This window comes from Phycodurus eques, chromosome 1 (assembly GCF_024500275.1).
Source record: "Phycodurus eques isolate BA_2022a chromosome 1, UOR_Pequ_1.1, whole genome shotgun sequence".
Lineage (NCBI taxonomy): Eukaryota > Metazoa > Chordata > Actinopteri > Syngnathiformes > Syngnathidae > Phycodurus > Phycodurus eques.
In genome coordinates this window covers 3796309-3814494 of record NC_084525.1, presented here as the reverse complement: position 1 = coordinate 3814494, position 18186 = coordinate 3796309, and the positions used below count along the sequence as shown (strand labels likewise).

At 45.8% G+C, this 18186-nt stretch overlaps 1 protein-coding gene across 5 annotated transcripts in view; it reads left to right on the top strand.

Annotated features, from left to right (window-relative positions):
- Positions 1-16550, top strand: part of rerea (arginine-glutamic acid dipeptide (RE) repeats a) — a 175582-nt gene extending 159032 nt beyond the window's left edge. For 3 of the 5 annotated variants that reach the window (XM_061672802.1, XM_061672818.1, XM_061672792.1), the window contains 10 exons: positions 7804-7966; positions 8071-8163; positions 8526-8725; positions 8891-9052; positions 9161-9274; positions 9364-10745; positions 11366-11588; positions 11671-12391; positions 13978-14422; positions 14848-16550. In XM_061672802.1, the coding sequence (XP_061528786.1) occupies positions 7804-7966; positions 8071-8163; positions 8526-8725; positions 8891-9052; positions 9161-9274; positions 9364-10745; positions 11366-11588; positions 11671-12391; positions 13978-14422; positions 14848-14881 (3537 nt within the window). In that variant the 3' untranslated portion in view covers positions 14882-16550. The remainder of the gene's footprint in view (positions 1-7803; positions 7967-8070; positions 8164-8525; positions 8726-8890; positions 9053-9160; positions 9275-9363; positions 10746-11365; positions 11589-11670; positions 12392-13977; positions 14423-14847) is intronic. The other 2 variants (XM_061672826.1, XM_061672809.1) reach the window with 2 other exon arrangements.
- Positions 16551-18186: the final 1636 nt, after the last annotated feature.

The window sequence follows — 18186 nt, the reverse complement described above, 5'->3', positions numbered from 1 at the left end:
ATAAATGCTGTTGTCCCTTTGCCTTTAGCCAAGTCAGAACCACTATGATTGAGCTATATTGCAAAGAATGAAGGCTGTCGGGGGCTTTCGGCGTCTTGTTCTACACTGCCTGTTCCGACTGTTAGACCCTATTAGCTGCACCGACCCTGAAGCTTTAGCGTGGCTCGTACAGGGTAAAGCACCCAGCGCTGTGTAAACACACCAGGCCTGACTAACACTCAGGAATGCTTCATATAAAATCGCATAAAGGGCCGGAGGGGGAAGTGGGTGTGTCGTCTGACTGGCCTTGCTGCCACCATTTTCTTCAGTCCGGAGTGGGTGTCATGGAGAACAAGCTCTCTGCTTCCAGTGTTTAAACAAGTAAACGTGCTGAATCAGCGCATCAAAAGATAACCGTGGGCTTACTCGTGTCATTGGAGTTTGTTTGTTTTATAAAAAGGTGGTTTCAAGGGACATCAGCGATCCGCTTCAGCTCAGTTTGCTGTTCAGTTGATTGGACAAATTCAAATTCAGGTATAGGATCATCTAGATCTAGATAGACTAGACTAAATGTGAGCACGTAAGCGTTCCATGTTTTGTATTCATGTCATTCTGTAATGTACATTAGAATCCTTATTAGTGAGATTATAAAGTGCTTCCAAAATGGTTTATATGTAATACTATGTTTATTATATACCTTGATAGAGCTAAGAATATCTAAACAGTTGAATTCATGAAAGCCTTTATTTAATACAGTCTAAAGAGTGGATAAAAGTTTGGTTCAAATGCTGTATGTGGAGAATGAAGTACCCAATACCTCCAGACAGGCTGTGTATGCGATTATTCTCACTTTGCACAGCAGCAACACAACAAAACATGACTTACTTGTTAGATCCTCACATTTTCGCTTTGCATTGCTTTACTTACGGTGCACGATTGTCGAACACACGTGGTTTATTGCTGGTTTAAAAGCGTCCTCAGAGAGTTGGAGTTGATAACCTAACCCTTTGATACTGACCTCAGTGAGCTTTTCTGAGTTACAGACTGACTCATACCCATGTAATATGGCCATTTTAGAGCACAAGTGACCTCCTTTTTATCCATCCATCCATCTTCTGAGCCGCTTCTCCTCACGAGGGTCGCGGGCGTGCTGGAGCCTATCCCAGCTGTCATCGGGCAGGAGGCGGGGTACACCCTGAACTGGTCGCCAGCCAATCGCAGGGCACATACAAACAACCAACCATTCTCATTAACACCTGGGCAATTTAGAGTCTCCAATTCATGCATGTTTTTGGGATGCGGCAGGAAACCGGAGTGCCCGGAGGAAACCCACGCAGGCACAGGGAGAACAAGCAAACTCCACACAGGCGGGGACGGGGATTGAAACCTGGTCCTCAGAACTGTGAGGCTGACGCTCTCACCAGTCGCCCACCGTGCCGCCTCCTTTTTATTTATTTATTTGTTTGTTTTCAATGTCACCTCGTTGGTGCTCAGATAGGCCAGAAAGTGTGACATCACTGGTACCTCGAAGAAAAGGGAGCACACAAGCACTCCAGTTTGTGTCATTAACAAAATGTCCAATAAGAAAAAAACTGTTCTCAACTCAACCTCAAAGCAGATGTTTGCCCTCTTCCAATCTGTTCAAATGTCAAATTAAATGAATTGCCAGGTCCTTAGATCGGCAGCCTTCATGATATTGATTTATAAGTACTGTGGTTGAAATCCTAATTAAAGCAGCTACAAACGACAGACGCCCGGGCCAGTTAGCGGCAGCTGTCAGAAGTGCCACAGAGCAGCTTCCGTGTTGTGCAAATGATCTAACTCATCCGGGCTGTGGGCTGGTAGCTCAGCCCGTCCATATTGATGTTCTATTACCTGACAAGAGGCAAGAGCAGAGGCGAGGCAAAAGCCTTTTTTACTGTTTGAAAGATGGAGCTGGCAGAGCTATAGTTCGCTGTGTAATTGAGCTCTTTGCTAGGCTTCATTTCGTGTTTTTTGGGAACAGGCTTATCAGCAGAACACGCAGGCTTGAGCCTCCAGCAGAAAAAAAAAAAGGCTCTGTTGTCATCCAATCTGCTTTCATTGGTAAAAGCGCTTACAGCAGGAAAAACAGGAGTGCTGATTCTTCCGCATGTGCATCCCTGACCTATGAAAGCAGAGCTTATTCAGTCATTCTCCTGCTGAAAGGCTCTGCGCAGCAGGGAAGGGTTGTCTATTTAACTGCCTTTCACATGCATACTGCTCCGGTACCCAAGTTCGTTTTACTATTCAGCTGATACCTTTTGCAAAGGAACTCCGAGGCATCACTGCTATAATGCTGTCTATGGACTCAAGTGCAAAGCGTGGCTGTAATATTTTAGTTAATAGGTAAATTAGCTAGATTATTATGAAGCAGGTGCTTTTGATTCCTGACATCAACGATGGGAATTTGAACCAAATCCACATTATGGAAACTTCTCCCAGCAGCATTATTGTGCTCAAAATGGCACTGGAATCAAAACAGAAATTTAGAATATTCCGATAGATTCTGCCATCCCATTAAAAAAAAATATATATATACTTATATATATATATATATATATATATATATATATATATATATATATATATATATATATATATACTTATATATATATATAAGAATAACTGACGATTCGTTGGGGATTAATTTGTACCTGAGTCGTTCATAAGAATTTATTTTTAACCTGAAGTTCGGTTGTTGTTTTTTTTGTTTGTTTTTTTAACAGTTACGTGGTCATGCGGAATGGTGAATCTTAATAATAATAATAATAATAATAATACCTACACCTCACTTTCATATTTTGTATTGGTATTACGCAAAATACATTTTTTTGGGGGTGGCTGGGGCGTTACTGATGGATACAATAATCTATAATCTAACTATTTGATAGCCCCAGCCCTACACCCTGTGAGGAAAGGATACAACAACTAATATAAGATAAGATAAGATAGGATAAGACAGGAGAGGGCAGGGCAGGCGTAGTGAGCCAGGCTGAGTAGTTATGACTGTAGTGCCTAAATATCTGTAGGGAAGTTAGACTAATGCCAATCCTATTCATTGCCATTGGCTTTTAAAATTGGCTCCTATAAAAAAAAATCATTGCCCAGGTGGATAGCAAATAAATCAATAGGATTTTAAGAGAAGCCTTAAGGCATATAGCCTACTATGACCACAATGAGTCAGGCCTGAAACCACATGCATCAAGTGTAAAACTATATCGTTTCAACCAGAAACGGTACAGAGTACCGTGATTTTTAGCCAGCAAAATGTATTCAGTACTGTCATTTTAATTACCGGTATTTTGGGGGGGGGAATGCAGCGACCGCGCTCCAACTCTGTGTCAAAAGGGGGTACCCAGCGTGTCGACGTCAGACAAAGGCATAGACGTCAGACAGAATTGGCTCCAAACTCTCACGCTCTCGCAGACATCCTCCCGGGGAAAACTAGATGCTTAGCAGAGTTATCTAAGAATTTTGCCCACAAGGCCGACACGCAGGGTGAGCCGGGCGGACACGGGAAAGTCATCTCCGCCAGGCGTGTTTTAAAGCGACTTGCTACGAGCGAAAGACCTCACTTCCGAATTCAAAGAGCTACAGGTTAGCAAGTGACACCTTTCAAACACTTCCCTTCATGTGTGAATTATATTGAGATGAGAAATCTCGTTCCCTTTGTAGACGGGTGGTGCAGGAGACACGGTGGCCGACTAGTTAGCACATCTGCCTCACAGTTCAGAGGTCGTGAGCACACATCCGGGCTCCGGCCTTCCTGTGTGGAGTTTGCATGTTCTCCCCATGCCTGTGTGGACTTTCTCCGGGTACTCCGGTTTCCTTCCACATTCTAGAAACTTGCATTGTAGTTGAATCCATCCATCCATTTTCTGTTCAAAATGTATTTTTTTATTTTATCAAAAGTATTTTCATTAGTAAAAAGAATTGGAAGTTGTTTGTCAGCTATTATCCTACTACTTTTTTTTACTGTTTTAAATTTTTGTCATTGTGTCGTTTCAGTACTGGTATTGAGGTGCTTTATGCAGGTATAGTAACGAAGTCAAAGTTTTAGTACAAAGTTTTAGTATTGTACTATTTAGTCAGTAGTAGTACTAGTACTAGTACACTACTATGTACTACACTATTATGCTACTATGTACTACACTCGTCTCTGGTATACAAATTTTTTTCACCTCTTTTCTCAGGAGTTGTAAAAAGGCACAAAAATAATTGTCGTACCATATTTTGGCGACCTTCTGTTACAGTACCAACTGCAGCAGTAAAGTGGAGCTATACATCCAATTTAGCAAAAAAAAAAGTAATTTATGCTCCCTCCTCCAATTTTCTTTCCACTTTCCTATTAGCAGTGTTTTGGCACCATCTTGTGGTATGGTAAAGCTTCATAGAAAGTACATAAATCCGCAGAGCCCTGTGAGTAGGTGAGTTTTTCAGCAGATTTGCTGATGATGGATTCCACAGAAAAAAGTGAAAAGTGGACGGCAAAAAGGGAGTGAGTCATTGTAGGTTATTGGTTTGTTGTCAGAGAAATGTAATTTCTGGGCTAAAGGTAAATTGGCTCCAAATCTTTTTTTAGCTTTTTTTTAACTTCAAGACACTGTGTTGCGCTGGTATGACATCACACAATTGACCTTGCTGGTTCAAACAAACCACATCCGGGAATATTACTCTGACTGTCACCTTGGTGAAACAAACTGAACTTTACCGCTTGATGCGAGTCGGTAATCAGGAAGAGCGCCAGTTCAGGCTGCACTCATGATGTTTATACAACTCGCCATCAGTTACCACAACCCAGTAGTCTTTAAAGCCTGTTTTCTGAGCTGTCCGCTCCCAACAATTATTGCAAATATTTGTATGTTATTGTCCAAGAGCTGTTTTGGAAGGGGTTGTGGTCGGATTGTGCACTTGATTGTCCATTCTTATCCACTGCTGGCTTTTTACTGCTCCTTCTCGGTTCTCCTGCCCCCCCCCTTTCCTGCTCTCCTCTGTTCAGTCTTTCTTCCCGTGCTCTTGCCAGTAACGGCCTTAACCGTTTGGCTTCCTGTCAAAGCAGGGGCCTTTTGTGGCTCTGTCACAAATCTGCCAGGAAAAACAGAAACCATCTGTTCAGGCCTTACCCGAAGAGGGAATGAGGGTGTAAATGAACGAGTTTAGCCCTCGCCCTCGCCCTCAGTTGTGCCTTTGCGCTCAGGACCTCTGAGCCTTCCCACTTGGCCTCCCAAACAGCAATTAGCCTGTAGATGAATGGAACCTCAGCAGGTCTAATCCTTAAAAACAGGAACATCATCAATGTGATTTAACACAGTGCGATTCGCCGCTTGATGCAAATGCTTCATTTGATACTATTTGTGTAAATCATTCCGATCACAATTCCATTTGCAATCCGAGCCCTTGCTCCGTTTATCAGCCGTCGCTATGGAGTGGAAACATTGGCATTCTTGACCATGTCACACATCTGTTTGTTTGTAGGCAACCATTTTAAGTGGCAATAAATGGAATGGAAGCTCTGAGTGTCGTGTTAGGAGGGTAAACCCTTTCCATGTAGGATAATCCACCGACCAGAAAGCTCCTGCAGATGGAAGCTCTGGAAAAGGCCTCATAATGCCGAGCTTATGTTGTCACTATTTCATGTTCTGTGGAGTGGCAGCACGCAGTGTACCGCGCTGCTCTGATTTGTGGACAGGCATGGGGAATTATGACCCAGCAAGCCAAGGCTGCTGCTTCTTTTCGTTTAGCCATACCAGTATACCAATGTAATGTTTTTGTTCACCTGTGACTGCAGAATTGCTTGGGAAATATGTATTTGACACTATTTGAGCATAACTTCATTTAGTAAACAGTAACTTTTCATTTCATCAAATAACTGTAAATTGATCAACCACTAATTGCTTTACCATTAGCAACTGGCTGCACCAGTCAATCGGCGCAGCTGTTAATTCCCATTCAAAGGCAGAAGTTAAAATGTGTTAGCCTTTGCCTGGTGCGATGGTACCTGACACGAATTGAATGACGGAGAGGCAAGGTGACCTTGCCCTTTGTTTGCCAAGCTGTTGTTGAAGCCACGTCGACGTCGGCCTGCAGCAATTAGGCAGAAAGGCGCTGCAGAGAACTGTCATTGTGACGCGTGCGCACGGCACTGCTTGACACTTTTGATCTCCACATTTCAATTAGATGTCACATCAGGACGCCTGCCTTCCCTCGCTTAGCACCTGAGCCCCGCCTGCCCAATCCAGCTTGCCATCCTGATGTAAAAGGAGCAGAGGAAATCACTGCTGACTTGTTTGTACTTGTTTGTTACCACATCCTCAAAAACGTCAGCAACATAGACCGACGAGTAAGAGAAGGGATAACTAACTCCATTTTGGTTGTTTTCAAATCTGCAAATGTGTCACGAATAAAATCAATATATTTTCTTCTTTTATGCCTTTTTTTTTTTTTTTTATATATCTAAAGAGTCAAGCAGTCATAAAATCCATTCAACTACTCCAGACGTGCTCATCTGCAAAAGTTTAGCAGTCTGAAAAAAAGTAGGTTTGACCTGAGAGAGCTTTAGAGCCACTACTTATAAGCAGCGCAGCACCTCCTCTCACACCTATAAGTGTTTGCAGCACTGCTTTGCCAGACAAGAGAAAGTCCTCCAGGCATTTGCTAGGTATAAATTCAACCTTCATGAGGGGATATCTTATTAAACTGGCCTAAATCCACTGAGCTAATAATTTTCTGCCAAGCAAAGCAGCCATTGAGAGAGAATGGACTCACTCTCTCGTGTTTAATGCTCATAACTTCCGACGGCATTTAAAGAGCAACCAGGGAGCAATCCTTTCTCCTGTGTGTTATCGAAGTCAACAAGATATCAACTCGCTCCCAGTAGTATTACATTTCACTTAGGAAGAGGAATTGAGATGAATACCATCGAGTTCTACTTGAAACTTTGTTTTTGTTTTAGTGCACCTTTTCCGACTGCCTTGTTTCAACAGATAAAATAGGCTATGCTGACACTGACAAGCTGTGGATGCACTTAAGTATGCAATTCTTCATGTCAAGTTTTCGTAAATGAAGCAAGAGAAGAGAAACAATCAATCGGCGCTTTGTCGAACAACAGTTTAACAGACCTGAGATGGTGAATGGATGCCCGTTGGGCTTCAAAGATGACGGATGACTTACGATTCACCCTACGAGCACACCAAACCTTCATGAATTTGTAATGGCGGCAGGAGGAGGGTTGAGTGGCTGCTAACAAGCGAAAAGGCTGTACAGACGAACAGGAACTTTCCTGTTCATGCTTGTGTTTTACGAGTGTGTCCCGAGAGCTGCAGCTAATACGTACAGGCCGAGCGCTGTTATTTCCATGATTGTGAGTGTTAATGTTTCATTTGGTTATTGATTTCCTGACAGGCCTTTCAGCAGGCTGGATTTATTCGCCCCGCTCGCTCGCAAGATCGCCTTGCTGAATGTTTGATTGAAGTTCAATTGACTCTTCCAGTGAAGGGGCGAGGAGCCATTTCACTCCCCATTTGTAGCGCCAAAGCGCCGCCTGACATGTTCTTTTGTTCCCATTCAAGCTGCTGCCACCCAGACAGCCACTAGTGCACTGATCCTAATATCCTCGCATTCAGTCAGCCTTCTCGCCTAATCCTCGGACAGACAGAAGGCCACAGCACAAACATGCCCAGCCAGCTACAAATCCTGGCATGGACTAAACTGCTCTGTGGCCTCTCACTTTGGCAAATTGTGCATCCCGGATTCTAGTTTTTGGGATTTGTTCACCGTCTTGACAGCACTTGTATTGTATTTCAGGGTGAGCTGATTACCTTCTACTACTATTGGAAGAAGACACCAGAGGCAGCAAGCTGTCGAGCCCATCGCAGACATCGCCGCCAGCCCGTCTTTCGGCGCATCAAGACACGAACGGCTTCGACTCCTGTCAACACTCCTTCCCGTCCACCCTCTAGCGAATTTTGTACGTATTTGATACTCCCCACATATGTGTATGGCAACAGGACCTCATATGCTCTCATGTCAGGTAAAGGTAAATGACGTGTGTTGTCCTCTCATGTCTTCTAGTGGACCTCAGTTCAGCCAGTGAGGATGACTTTGACAGCGAGGACAGTGAACAGGAACTGAAGGGCTACGCTTGCCGCCACTGCTTCACTACCAGTAAGCCGCTGCATGCAATTCATTTATAGACCCTCACCGGGCCCGTGTCAGCATCGGGCTGCTTAACGCTGTGCCGTAAGACAGATGGGCATCACATAATGTTGCTATTAATTCAATCACATCAGACATGAGGCCAGAGCTCGTTCGCTTGCCACCTCATTATCCATCGCCTCTCGACTCACAGCTGGCTCCCATTTGATCGCGCTCAGATTAACACCGCCACGACGAGGCTGGCCACTAACTTGAGCTTCGCAAACCTCATTAGCATTGTCATTCCTGAAAATCTCTCACAGCTGTAGTGTTAAGATGCATATCTGTGTCTTGTTTGTGCTTCACGCTGCTGTTGTTTTGCGCTCCTTCAGCCTCCAAGGACTGGCACCACGGGGGCAGAGAGAACATCTTGCTGTGCACAGACTGCCGCATTCACTTTAAAAAGTACGGTGAACTGCCTCCCATTGAAAAGCCCGTGGACCCGCCGCCATTTATGTTCAAACCCGTCAAAGAGGAAGAGGATGGACTCAGCGGGAAGCATAGCATGAGGACCAGACGGAACCGAGGCTCGGTGCGCAAATCTTTTCCGATTTCTCTGTCTTTTTACACTCGTGAGCCATAACCTCTGAGTCATCTTCGGCCAACCTTTCACGCTGTCTCTGAAAGTGTTGTTCATTTTAGCCCTACATATCGGCGGCCTCGATCCTGATGATTATTGTCTCCTTGTTGCCAATAGATGTCAACGCTACGTAGCGGTCGTAAGAAGCAAACAGCCAGTCCCGATGGCCGAGCCTCGCCTATCAACGAGGACCTGCGCTCCAGCGGACGTACTTCGCCCAGTGCTGCAAGTACTGACAGCACCGACAGCAAGACGGACACCATGAAAAAGCCCAGCAAGGTAAATGCACACGTGGACAACTTTGACTTTGATCTGAACACTTTAATCTTCTTTTTAAAACTTGTTTCCTAAATATCTCAAATGTTTTTCTATCTGCGGCTCCAACAGAAGATTAAAGAGGAGGCTCCTTCACCCATGAAGAGTGCCAAACGGCAGCGAGAGAAAGGAACTTCAGACACAGAGGAACCCGACAGGGCTGGCGCCAAAAAGTCCAAAACACAAGTGAGTTGTGCCCTCGTTGTTTTTCTCATCTGTATGTGGATGCAGGCACGTGAAGTTAGGAGGCTCACAATTCTCTCCGTGTTCCTCAGGAGCTAAGTCGACCAGACTCACCCTCCGAGTGTGAGGGAGAAGGGGAGGGCGAGGGCGAGAGCTCCGATGGCCGCAGTATCAACGAGGAGCTTAGCAGTGATCCGAAGGACATTGACCAGGACAACCGCAGCTCTTCTCCCAGCATCCCCAGTCCCCGCGACAACGAGAGTGACTCGGACTCTTCTGCCCAGCAACAGCAGCTGCTGCAGAGCCAGCACCCTCCGGTCATCCAGTGTCAGCCAAGCACCTCATCAGCTGCTCCTTCTGCCCCACCGCCGCCGCCTCCCACAGGCTCGGCCCCTTCGCTGCCTCCGCAGGTCTCCCCCACGGCGGCGTCCGCCTCTCTGACGCCTCAGCCTCTTCCTCAAGCAAGCCCTATGGCTCTCATCCAGTCAGGAGCCTCCCTCCATCCTCAAAGGATTCCCTCTCCACATTCACCCCTGACTCAAGCTCCGCCTCCTGGTCCCCCGGTACCACCTGCGTCATTACCCAGCTCGCATCACGGCCCCTCGCCTCCCATGCCGCACCCGCTGCAGCCTGGCCCCCCTCACATGCCTCACCCGCTTTCAATGCCTGTCCAGGGCTTCCCCGTCAGTCAGTCTCAGGTCCCACCCCCACCGATATCTGGCCAGTCACAAGCAAGGCCGCACACCCCGCCCTCACAGTCATCTTCTCACAGTGGAGGACAGCCTCCCCGGGAACAGCCACTCCCACCGGCACCGATGTCAATGCCTCACATCAAGCCCCCGCCGACCACACCTATCTCGCAGATACCCACGCCACAGTCCCACAAACACCCGCCGCATGTGTCCGCACCTCCGTTCCCGCAGATGCCTTCCAACCTGCCTCCACCTCCTGCCCTCAAGCCCCTCAGCTCTCTCTCCACCCACCACCCCCCGTCGGCACACCCGCCTCCCCTTCAGCTCATGCCTCAGGGGCAGCAGCTTCAGCCTCCCCCAGCGCAGCCTCCAATTCTCACCCAGTCCCAAAGTCTCCCTCCATCATCCAGCCACCAGCCTCCTTCAGCTCCTCCGCTACCATCCTCTGCTGGGGCATCGCACCCCAATGGGCCACCACAGCTGCCCTTCTCCGCTCACCCTTTCAGTGCAGTTCTACCTCCAACTGGCCCCTCCGTGTCCTCGTCAAACTCTATGCCGGGCTTACAACCCGTGTCTTCCTCCGTCCCGCCCTCCTCCATCTCCATGCCGCTCCCCGCGTCCGTCGCTTGCGGTGGCCTGGGCACGGGTCTCCCGCCCGTGCACATCAAAGAGGAGCCGCTGGACGAGACGGAGGAGCCGGAGAGCCCCCCGCCCCCACAGAGGAGTCCCTCCCCCGAGCCCACTGTCGTCAACACGCCAAGCCATGCCAGCCAGTCCGCACGGTATGCTCTCCAGCGCAGACTTCTACTCGGTATCGTTTCATTGCGCAAGCGTTTCGTGTGTCTTGCCGCACGCACTCTTCCTCACATTACTGCGCTGATGACTTTGAACGCGTGCAACCGCGGTTAGTCATCGGGATTTACTTTTGAAATGTTCAACCTCGATCATCTCGAGCCCACAGTTAGCGCCAGGCTGGGAATGATCATGCAACTCGAGCAGAGAGAGAAATTCCATTGAAATGTTGGTCCGTATCGTTTGATCGCCTCATTGCTTCTCCAACTGCTTCGCAAGTGCAACCAGTATAGACACTCATCATTGTGACTTCCTAAAAAGTAATATTCTTATCTTAAATTCTAGTTTATTTCTATTCGTAATTTGGTTAGTTTGCGAACTAACAAGCATTTTATACATTTCAACAAAATAACAAATCGTTCGGGATTGGCCAGGGCGGATTGAGGTGATTTATTTTTTTTATTTTTTTTATTTTTTTTTTTAAACCCCCAACCGTAAATGCGTAAATCAAACGACAATTTAGCCTGCTTCAAACTATTGTCAGTGCGGCAACTTTTAAATTAACTAGCTTGATTTTAATTGTTTTCTGTCCTCTTATCTTTAAACACAGGTTCTACAAGCATCTGGACCGCGGTTACAACTCGTGCGCTAGGACCGATTTCTACTTCACTCCTTTGGCCTCGTCCAAACTGGCCAAGAAACGAGAGGAAGCTGTGGAGAAGGCCAAGAGAGAAGCAGAGCAGAAAATTCGGGACGAGAAGGAAAGAGAGAGGGAACGGGAAAAGGAACGAGAGCGAGAGCGGGAACGAGAAAAGGAGGCCGAGCGAGCGGCGGTCAGTTGTTGTCTTGTTTTTACCGTTATTGATGATAATATCTCGTGAGCGCGTTCTAATCACGCGTCCTCTCGCCTCACAGAAAGCCTCCTCGTCGGCCCACGAGAGCAGAATGGGCGAACCGCAGATGGCCGGGCCCGCCCACATGCGTCCCCCCTTCGACGGACCGCCCACCACTATTGCAGCCGTGCCTCCGTACATCGGCCCCGACACCCCTGCCCTGCGCACCCTCAGCGAATACGCCCGACCTCACGTCATGTCCCCCACCAATCGCAACCACCCCTTCTTTGTGTCCCTCAACCCCGCAGACCCGCTGCTGGCCTACCACATGCCCAGCCTGTACAACGCCGACCCGGGCATGCGGGAGCGGGAGCTGCGAGAGCGGGAGATGCGCGAGAGGGAGATTCGCGAGAGGGAGCTGCGGGAAAGGATGAAGCCCGGTTTTGAGGTCAAACCTCCCGAAATGGACACACTCCACCCTTCCACGAACCCCATGGAGCACTTTGCCCGGCACGGGGCCATCACGTTGCCCCACATGGCCGGCCCTCACCCCTTCGCCTCCTTCCACCCGGGCTTGAACCCGTTAGAGCGTGAGCGCCTGGCCCTCGCCGGGCCCCAGCTGCGGCCGGACATGAGCTACCCAGAGCGGCTGGCGGCGGAGAGACTGCACGCCGAGCGGATGGCCACCATGGCCAACGACCCCATCGCCAGGCTCCAGATGTTCAACGTCACGCCGCACCACCACCAGCACTCGCACATCCACTCCCATCTGCACCTGCACCAGCAAGACCCCCTTCACCAAGGTAAAAGAAAGATCTGTTTTTACACAAACATCATATGCTAGGCACAAAAAATGTTGAGGCTATTTGGCTTTGCAGCGATATTTCAGGATGAACCTAAAATACACTATAACCTTTACCAGGTCCATTTCATTTGACCTTCTGTCCAACTGATTCAGTCCTTTTTGCACAACTTGCTGTTGAGCTGAACAGCAAGATTCGCAACTGGTGTTTGAGCCATGGAAATTTTCAAGGATGCTTCCATCTATGCCTTTCTTTCTGTGACTCTTCCAGTCTCTCTCTCTCTCTCTCTCTCTCTCTCTCTCTCTCTCTCTCCCTCTCTGTTGCAACCTCCTGGTGACACTCTGAGCTCAGTGGCCACTTCCCTCTGAGAACTTTCCGTTTGAAGTGGAGCTGCAACAGTGTATCGAGTAATCGACAACTCAACGATTATCAAATTAATCGACTGTCTTGAAAATCGATTAATGGGTCAGAGACCTTGTTTAACTTAAAATGGTCCAAATCCTCCGCATTTCAGCTAGTCACCAATAAATATACTCTGATGAAAGCAGACTGATTATTTTGTTCATCCAAATCAGAACTTTGCAAACAACTGCTTTTACTTTGGAAAACAAGGATCAACATTTTTGAACTGAATCATAATGTTTGTGCATTTTCTGCACTGTCAATTTAAAATAATGTCCTGTTTTTTAATAAAAGATGGGGGGGGGAGAATTTATGTATTTATTTTTTATCTGATACATCGATGAATCTAAAAAATAATCGACCGATTAATCAATTACTAAAATAATCGTTAGTTGCAGCCCGAGTTTGAAGCCTTGCAATGGCGGCGTACTGTTGATCAATTTTGAAGTGTCGTTTTGGTCTCATCATGAAAAGGACAGTTTGAATAACCAATTCTGAAGGAACCAAGAAATGCTTTTTTTAGTCAATTCATGGGTCAAACACCTGTCGTGAATTTGACCACACGGCCTCTCGTCGAACAGCAAGTTGTGCAAAAAGTACGGAAACATTCAACAGTACGACATACATTCCAAAGTTTAGAGAAGGTCCGAATATATTCACCTGTAAAGGTTGGAGTGCATTTTAGATTCATCCTGAAAGTTCACCTAAAAGCTGAATATCCCTAACTTTGTGAAGCAAATTATTATTATTATTATTATTACATTTTGCAAATAGAATTCACAATGTGGGTTTTACAGCTGAATGTTTTCCATATGCCATTATCAAAAGTGCCATTTTGAAATGCTTATCAGCACAAAATAATGGATCGCATTGTTTAGTAAAGCAAAGAGTAAACTATTCTGACTGTTTAAATGTGTTCACGAAAAAAAAAAAGACATAAATTGTGCTAATATTGATGTTTAATCAACTCAAATGATAAAGATATTATTCTGAGCTGATGTGATGCTTTTTGTTTATATAATATAATGTTTGTTTTAGCCCAACCTTTCAGTGCTTTACTATAGAGTGAAACATTCACAGGCAAAAAGTCATCGTAATGAGCAACAATACATGACTAGTAGTACTTGTATGTGTGAATAGCATGATACACTGTACCTTGAATGGAAGACTCTGACACCCAGCAGGTGGTGGTGAATGTCTTGTGTGTCCTCCAGGTTCCGGGGGCCACCCCCTGGCCATAGACCCCCTGGCGGCCGGACCGCACCTGGCTCGCTTCCCTTACCCGCCTGGCGCCATCCCCAACCCGCTCCTCGGCCAGCTGCCGCACGAACACGAGATGCTGCGTCACCCGGTCTTCGGTAGGCACCCGGCCAGTCTCGTCGAAGGCGCGGCGGTGCATTTCCGGTTGAATTTATCAACCGCGGGGCTCCGATCTTTGCTTTGCGCAGGAGCTCCATACCCGCGGGACCTACCCGGAGGTCTGCCGCCCCCCATGTCGGCCGCCCACCAGCTGCAGGCCATGCACGCCCAGTCGGCTGAGCTCCAGAGGCTGGCCATGGAGCAGCAGTGGCTGCACGGGCACCATCACATGCACGGAGGCCCGCTGCCCGGTCAGGAGGACTACTACAGGTCAGACCAGCACCGACCCACCGTCAGTCTTTAACGGAGAATGTATACAATCGTAGCTTAATTTCTGTACATTCTTACGTCGCTGTATGTCTCACACTTGATAACTTCCTTTATAGTGACTAAAGACTGTGTTTAACCTGTCCAGTATGTGATTGGGGTTAGTTCTGTTGTTCCAGAGGATGTACAAATAAATACATAAATAAATCAAACAATACAAATCTCGGACAAGTATTCTTTGAACAACCACTGTGTATGCAGTTTTTGCTGTATGCTGCAGGAATATAAAATCATCTTTAAGTTTATCAAGGTCTCCTACGTAGATGTTAAGGGATTTTAACTCAGTGGTCTCATGAGAACGTCCAAACAACACAAGGTGTAACGAGTCTCTTGTGCTTTGTTCTTTGTTTTTGTTTTTTGCATTTCAGCCGACTGAAGAAAGAGAGTGACAAGCAGCTGTAACAGGCCGAGGGAGGCGGCAGGAACTTGTGAAGAATGCAAAAAGGCCAAGTGGATCCAATTCTTATTCTTCAAAACTGGTTTTTTTTTTTTTTTTTTTTTTTTTTTTTTCTTCTTCTTCTTCTTCCTCCCAGGACATTTCTTTGGTATATAGCCAGTAAAAGTGACACAACTTCCTGAAGACTCCTGCATGACAAGCTTCCTTGACATTTTTTTTTTTTTTTTTTTTTTTTTGGGTAGGTGCTAGAACAAGAAGACACACTGTGCTTATCCAAAAAAAAAAAAAAAAAACGTGGCCGCTTGTGGAAAGATAACAAGTGCTATCTTAAATTCAACATTTATTTTAATACATTGTTGGAGCTTTTTTTTTTTTTTTTTTTTTTAAATCATCATTTTAAGAAGAGCTACCGCATGGAGTTTTTTGGGGAATTTGTAAATAGTATATATAAACATATAATTATTATAATTATTATTATTACTAGGTGTGGACAAACAAGTCGTTTCAACTTCAGCTGCAGTTGTGTTGATGCATTATCCCTTGTTTCAGAGGGGAGCACCATGGCATTCTTATTCTTATTATTTGAGCCATTTGAGTTGTGACCTTGGTCTGACATTGCCGTGTTAGATTTAGTCCCACGTAGCCCACTTGATGACCGGCACCCGTCGCCCCGCCCCGCCCCGCCCGAACCCGAAACCTGTCACACCCACTCATCACACACCAGCTTTTTCAGAATGTGTCAGTCAGCGCGGCTTGTTGACGTTTTGTGACTTGAAACACTTGAAGCTTGGGTTCATCCATGACCACAACTAAAAAGAACGTTTGCACTGAAATTGATTTTTTTATCCTTCTGCCGCGTCATTATATGAGCCAAAAACATCTAATGACCTTTTACCATGTCTGATTTTAAAAATGTTTTCAACAATTTGGATAGCGGTAGAATTTTAGTTTTTGTTTGTTTAGTTGTTTTTGTTTTTTTACGCTTGGCGAATTTGAAACAACACCACTGGAGCCCTACAGGACCTATTAATGATGGCGCCCTCTCCCGTCATGTTCACTGTGACCTGCCAACATGCGACCACCAGGAAGTGTCTGCGTGTGTGTATGCTTGTGTATGTGTCACACCCGTGTGCGGTTCATGTTTTCCAACTCAATGCACGGAGACTGTTTGACTTGTCATGGATCTCGACACAACTGTGGCTTATTCCTTTTTTGTATTATTTTCATTTTGCCAAATGAAGAAACTGTACTCGCATTTAAATGACCATGTCATACTTCCTCAGAGCACTATTTTTATGTTGTTGTTTTGCAAGCGGAAAGTCTTCTGACCTTCCCTTTCTGACGCACTCTTCATCCTCCTGTCCCTCCCCGAGCGTCCTTCTTTGCCTTTTTTGTGTCTCCAAACCTTTGGTGTTCAGTGTTGTCAATGGTTTAGCTTCTCGTTTCAAAGCGGCAGCAGCAGAATGTCCGTTCTGACTGCCGAGATTTCTATATATACTGGTATCTTGAAGCTTATTGTATATATGAGTAGTCACCATGGGATGACACGATGTAAACAAAAAGTAGAAAGAAGAAGAAAAAATTGTGAGTTCTGTGTTCTCTCCATTTGAGTATTTTGTAATTTTTTTGAAAAATTTGTGGAATTAAAATAAACGACTAAGTTACACCACAATATATGACTCAAATTAAAATGTGTCATTTGTGTTTGTTTTTTTTGTATACTGTATACAGAGATGCTTTGAGACAATATTCCTCATAAATATAGACACCATTTACTTATTTTGGAGGAAGCCGAACTTTGGCATACGCACAGGCCAGATTCAAGATTCAAATTCTTTTCGTCGGACATTTTTTCACCCAGAATTGTGTTTCTTTGAGGAGGGGGAGGTTCCGAAAGAGCCACAGGATACTAATGAAGAGCGGGAATAATTCCTTTGCCTCTCTCTGGTCGTGGGGTCATTCTGCCGTAGTCGTGACATTGTCCTCAAAGTGCCAAGCTATTAGTTTGTCGGAGATTTTCTCACGGTTAGACTCCGTAGTTAAACGTTTGAACACAAACGCATGTCGACATTTGAACAGTTTCATCTTTTGGACTTTATTTATGGAACATGAACTTATCTGGGTTGTGCTATGAAGCGATATTGTCTAAATTGTACCCATTTGTCATGAGGTCAACATTGTATCATGTTTTCCACACGCTGTACACGTATAATGCAACAAACTGTTGTTGTTTTTTTATCTATTTACATTTCATCAGTTTATTTGTGTAAAGAACAAATGTGGTTAATTCCAAAATAATGATCTATGGTTTTAATCTACATTTTTGGGGAGGAAATATCCACGGGTCCTGTTGATGCATTCATTCAAAATTAAGAAAAATAATCAATGTATTCAAATGTAATTATATTACTTTGTTAAAGTAATTGAAGTAGTTACACTGCTATTACATTTTCAACAGGGTAACTTGGTATTCAACCAACTATATTTCCAAAGTAATCTTCCCAAGACAGCTCGTCTTACGGTCGAACACTTCAATGTTCCATTTTTCTCTCAATGGGGAACATATTGGAGTGCGGATCAAGCATGTCTGTGTTTTCTCTTTCCTTCACAAGGCCCGAGCTTCAGAAGATGAGCTCTCGGCAGCCGGCACAGAATCTACGAGTTAGTCGTTACGCTGCTGTGGTACAATAACGTCAAAGCCGGGCTAAGCCGAAAGGAACCCCTCTCGATCACGACGGGGAGTGATGGACCCGCAATCTGGAATGATGCGCCGCTGCCGAAACTGTCCCACCCCCCCGGCCAAAGGCATCTACGATTGTATTCCTGGACTGAAATGATGCCTCTTTCCTCGTGCAAATGGAGGTTGGATGCTCTCGCCTCCCGGTGGGAAGGTGCTGCTCGCAGTTGCCGCCTCGCCGGCCCGTTCGACTACACGTCAGGGTGCCGGCTGGTTAAATAATTCATCCCCTCCTCTTCCCCTCTCCATGTCGAGGATGAAGTGACTGTGACTCGTGTCGAGTCAAATCCTTCTCATGATGCTGTGTGTACCCCTCAGGCGGGCGCGCAGTAGTGCATCATCTCCACGCACGCACACACACACACACACAAGTCTGCTGATTGTGTCTGAACAGCAACATGATCTGTGTTTAAAGTGCTGTAAAAAAAAACTATTGCCCCCTTCTCAAATGCTTATATTTTTACACAGATTCCCCACTTTGTTTAAGATCATCAACCAAATGTAAACATCAGACAAATATAACCCAAGTGAACTTCAAATGCTGTTTTTAAATGATTTTTGTTTATTAAGGGG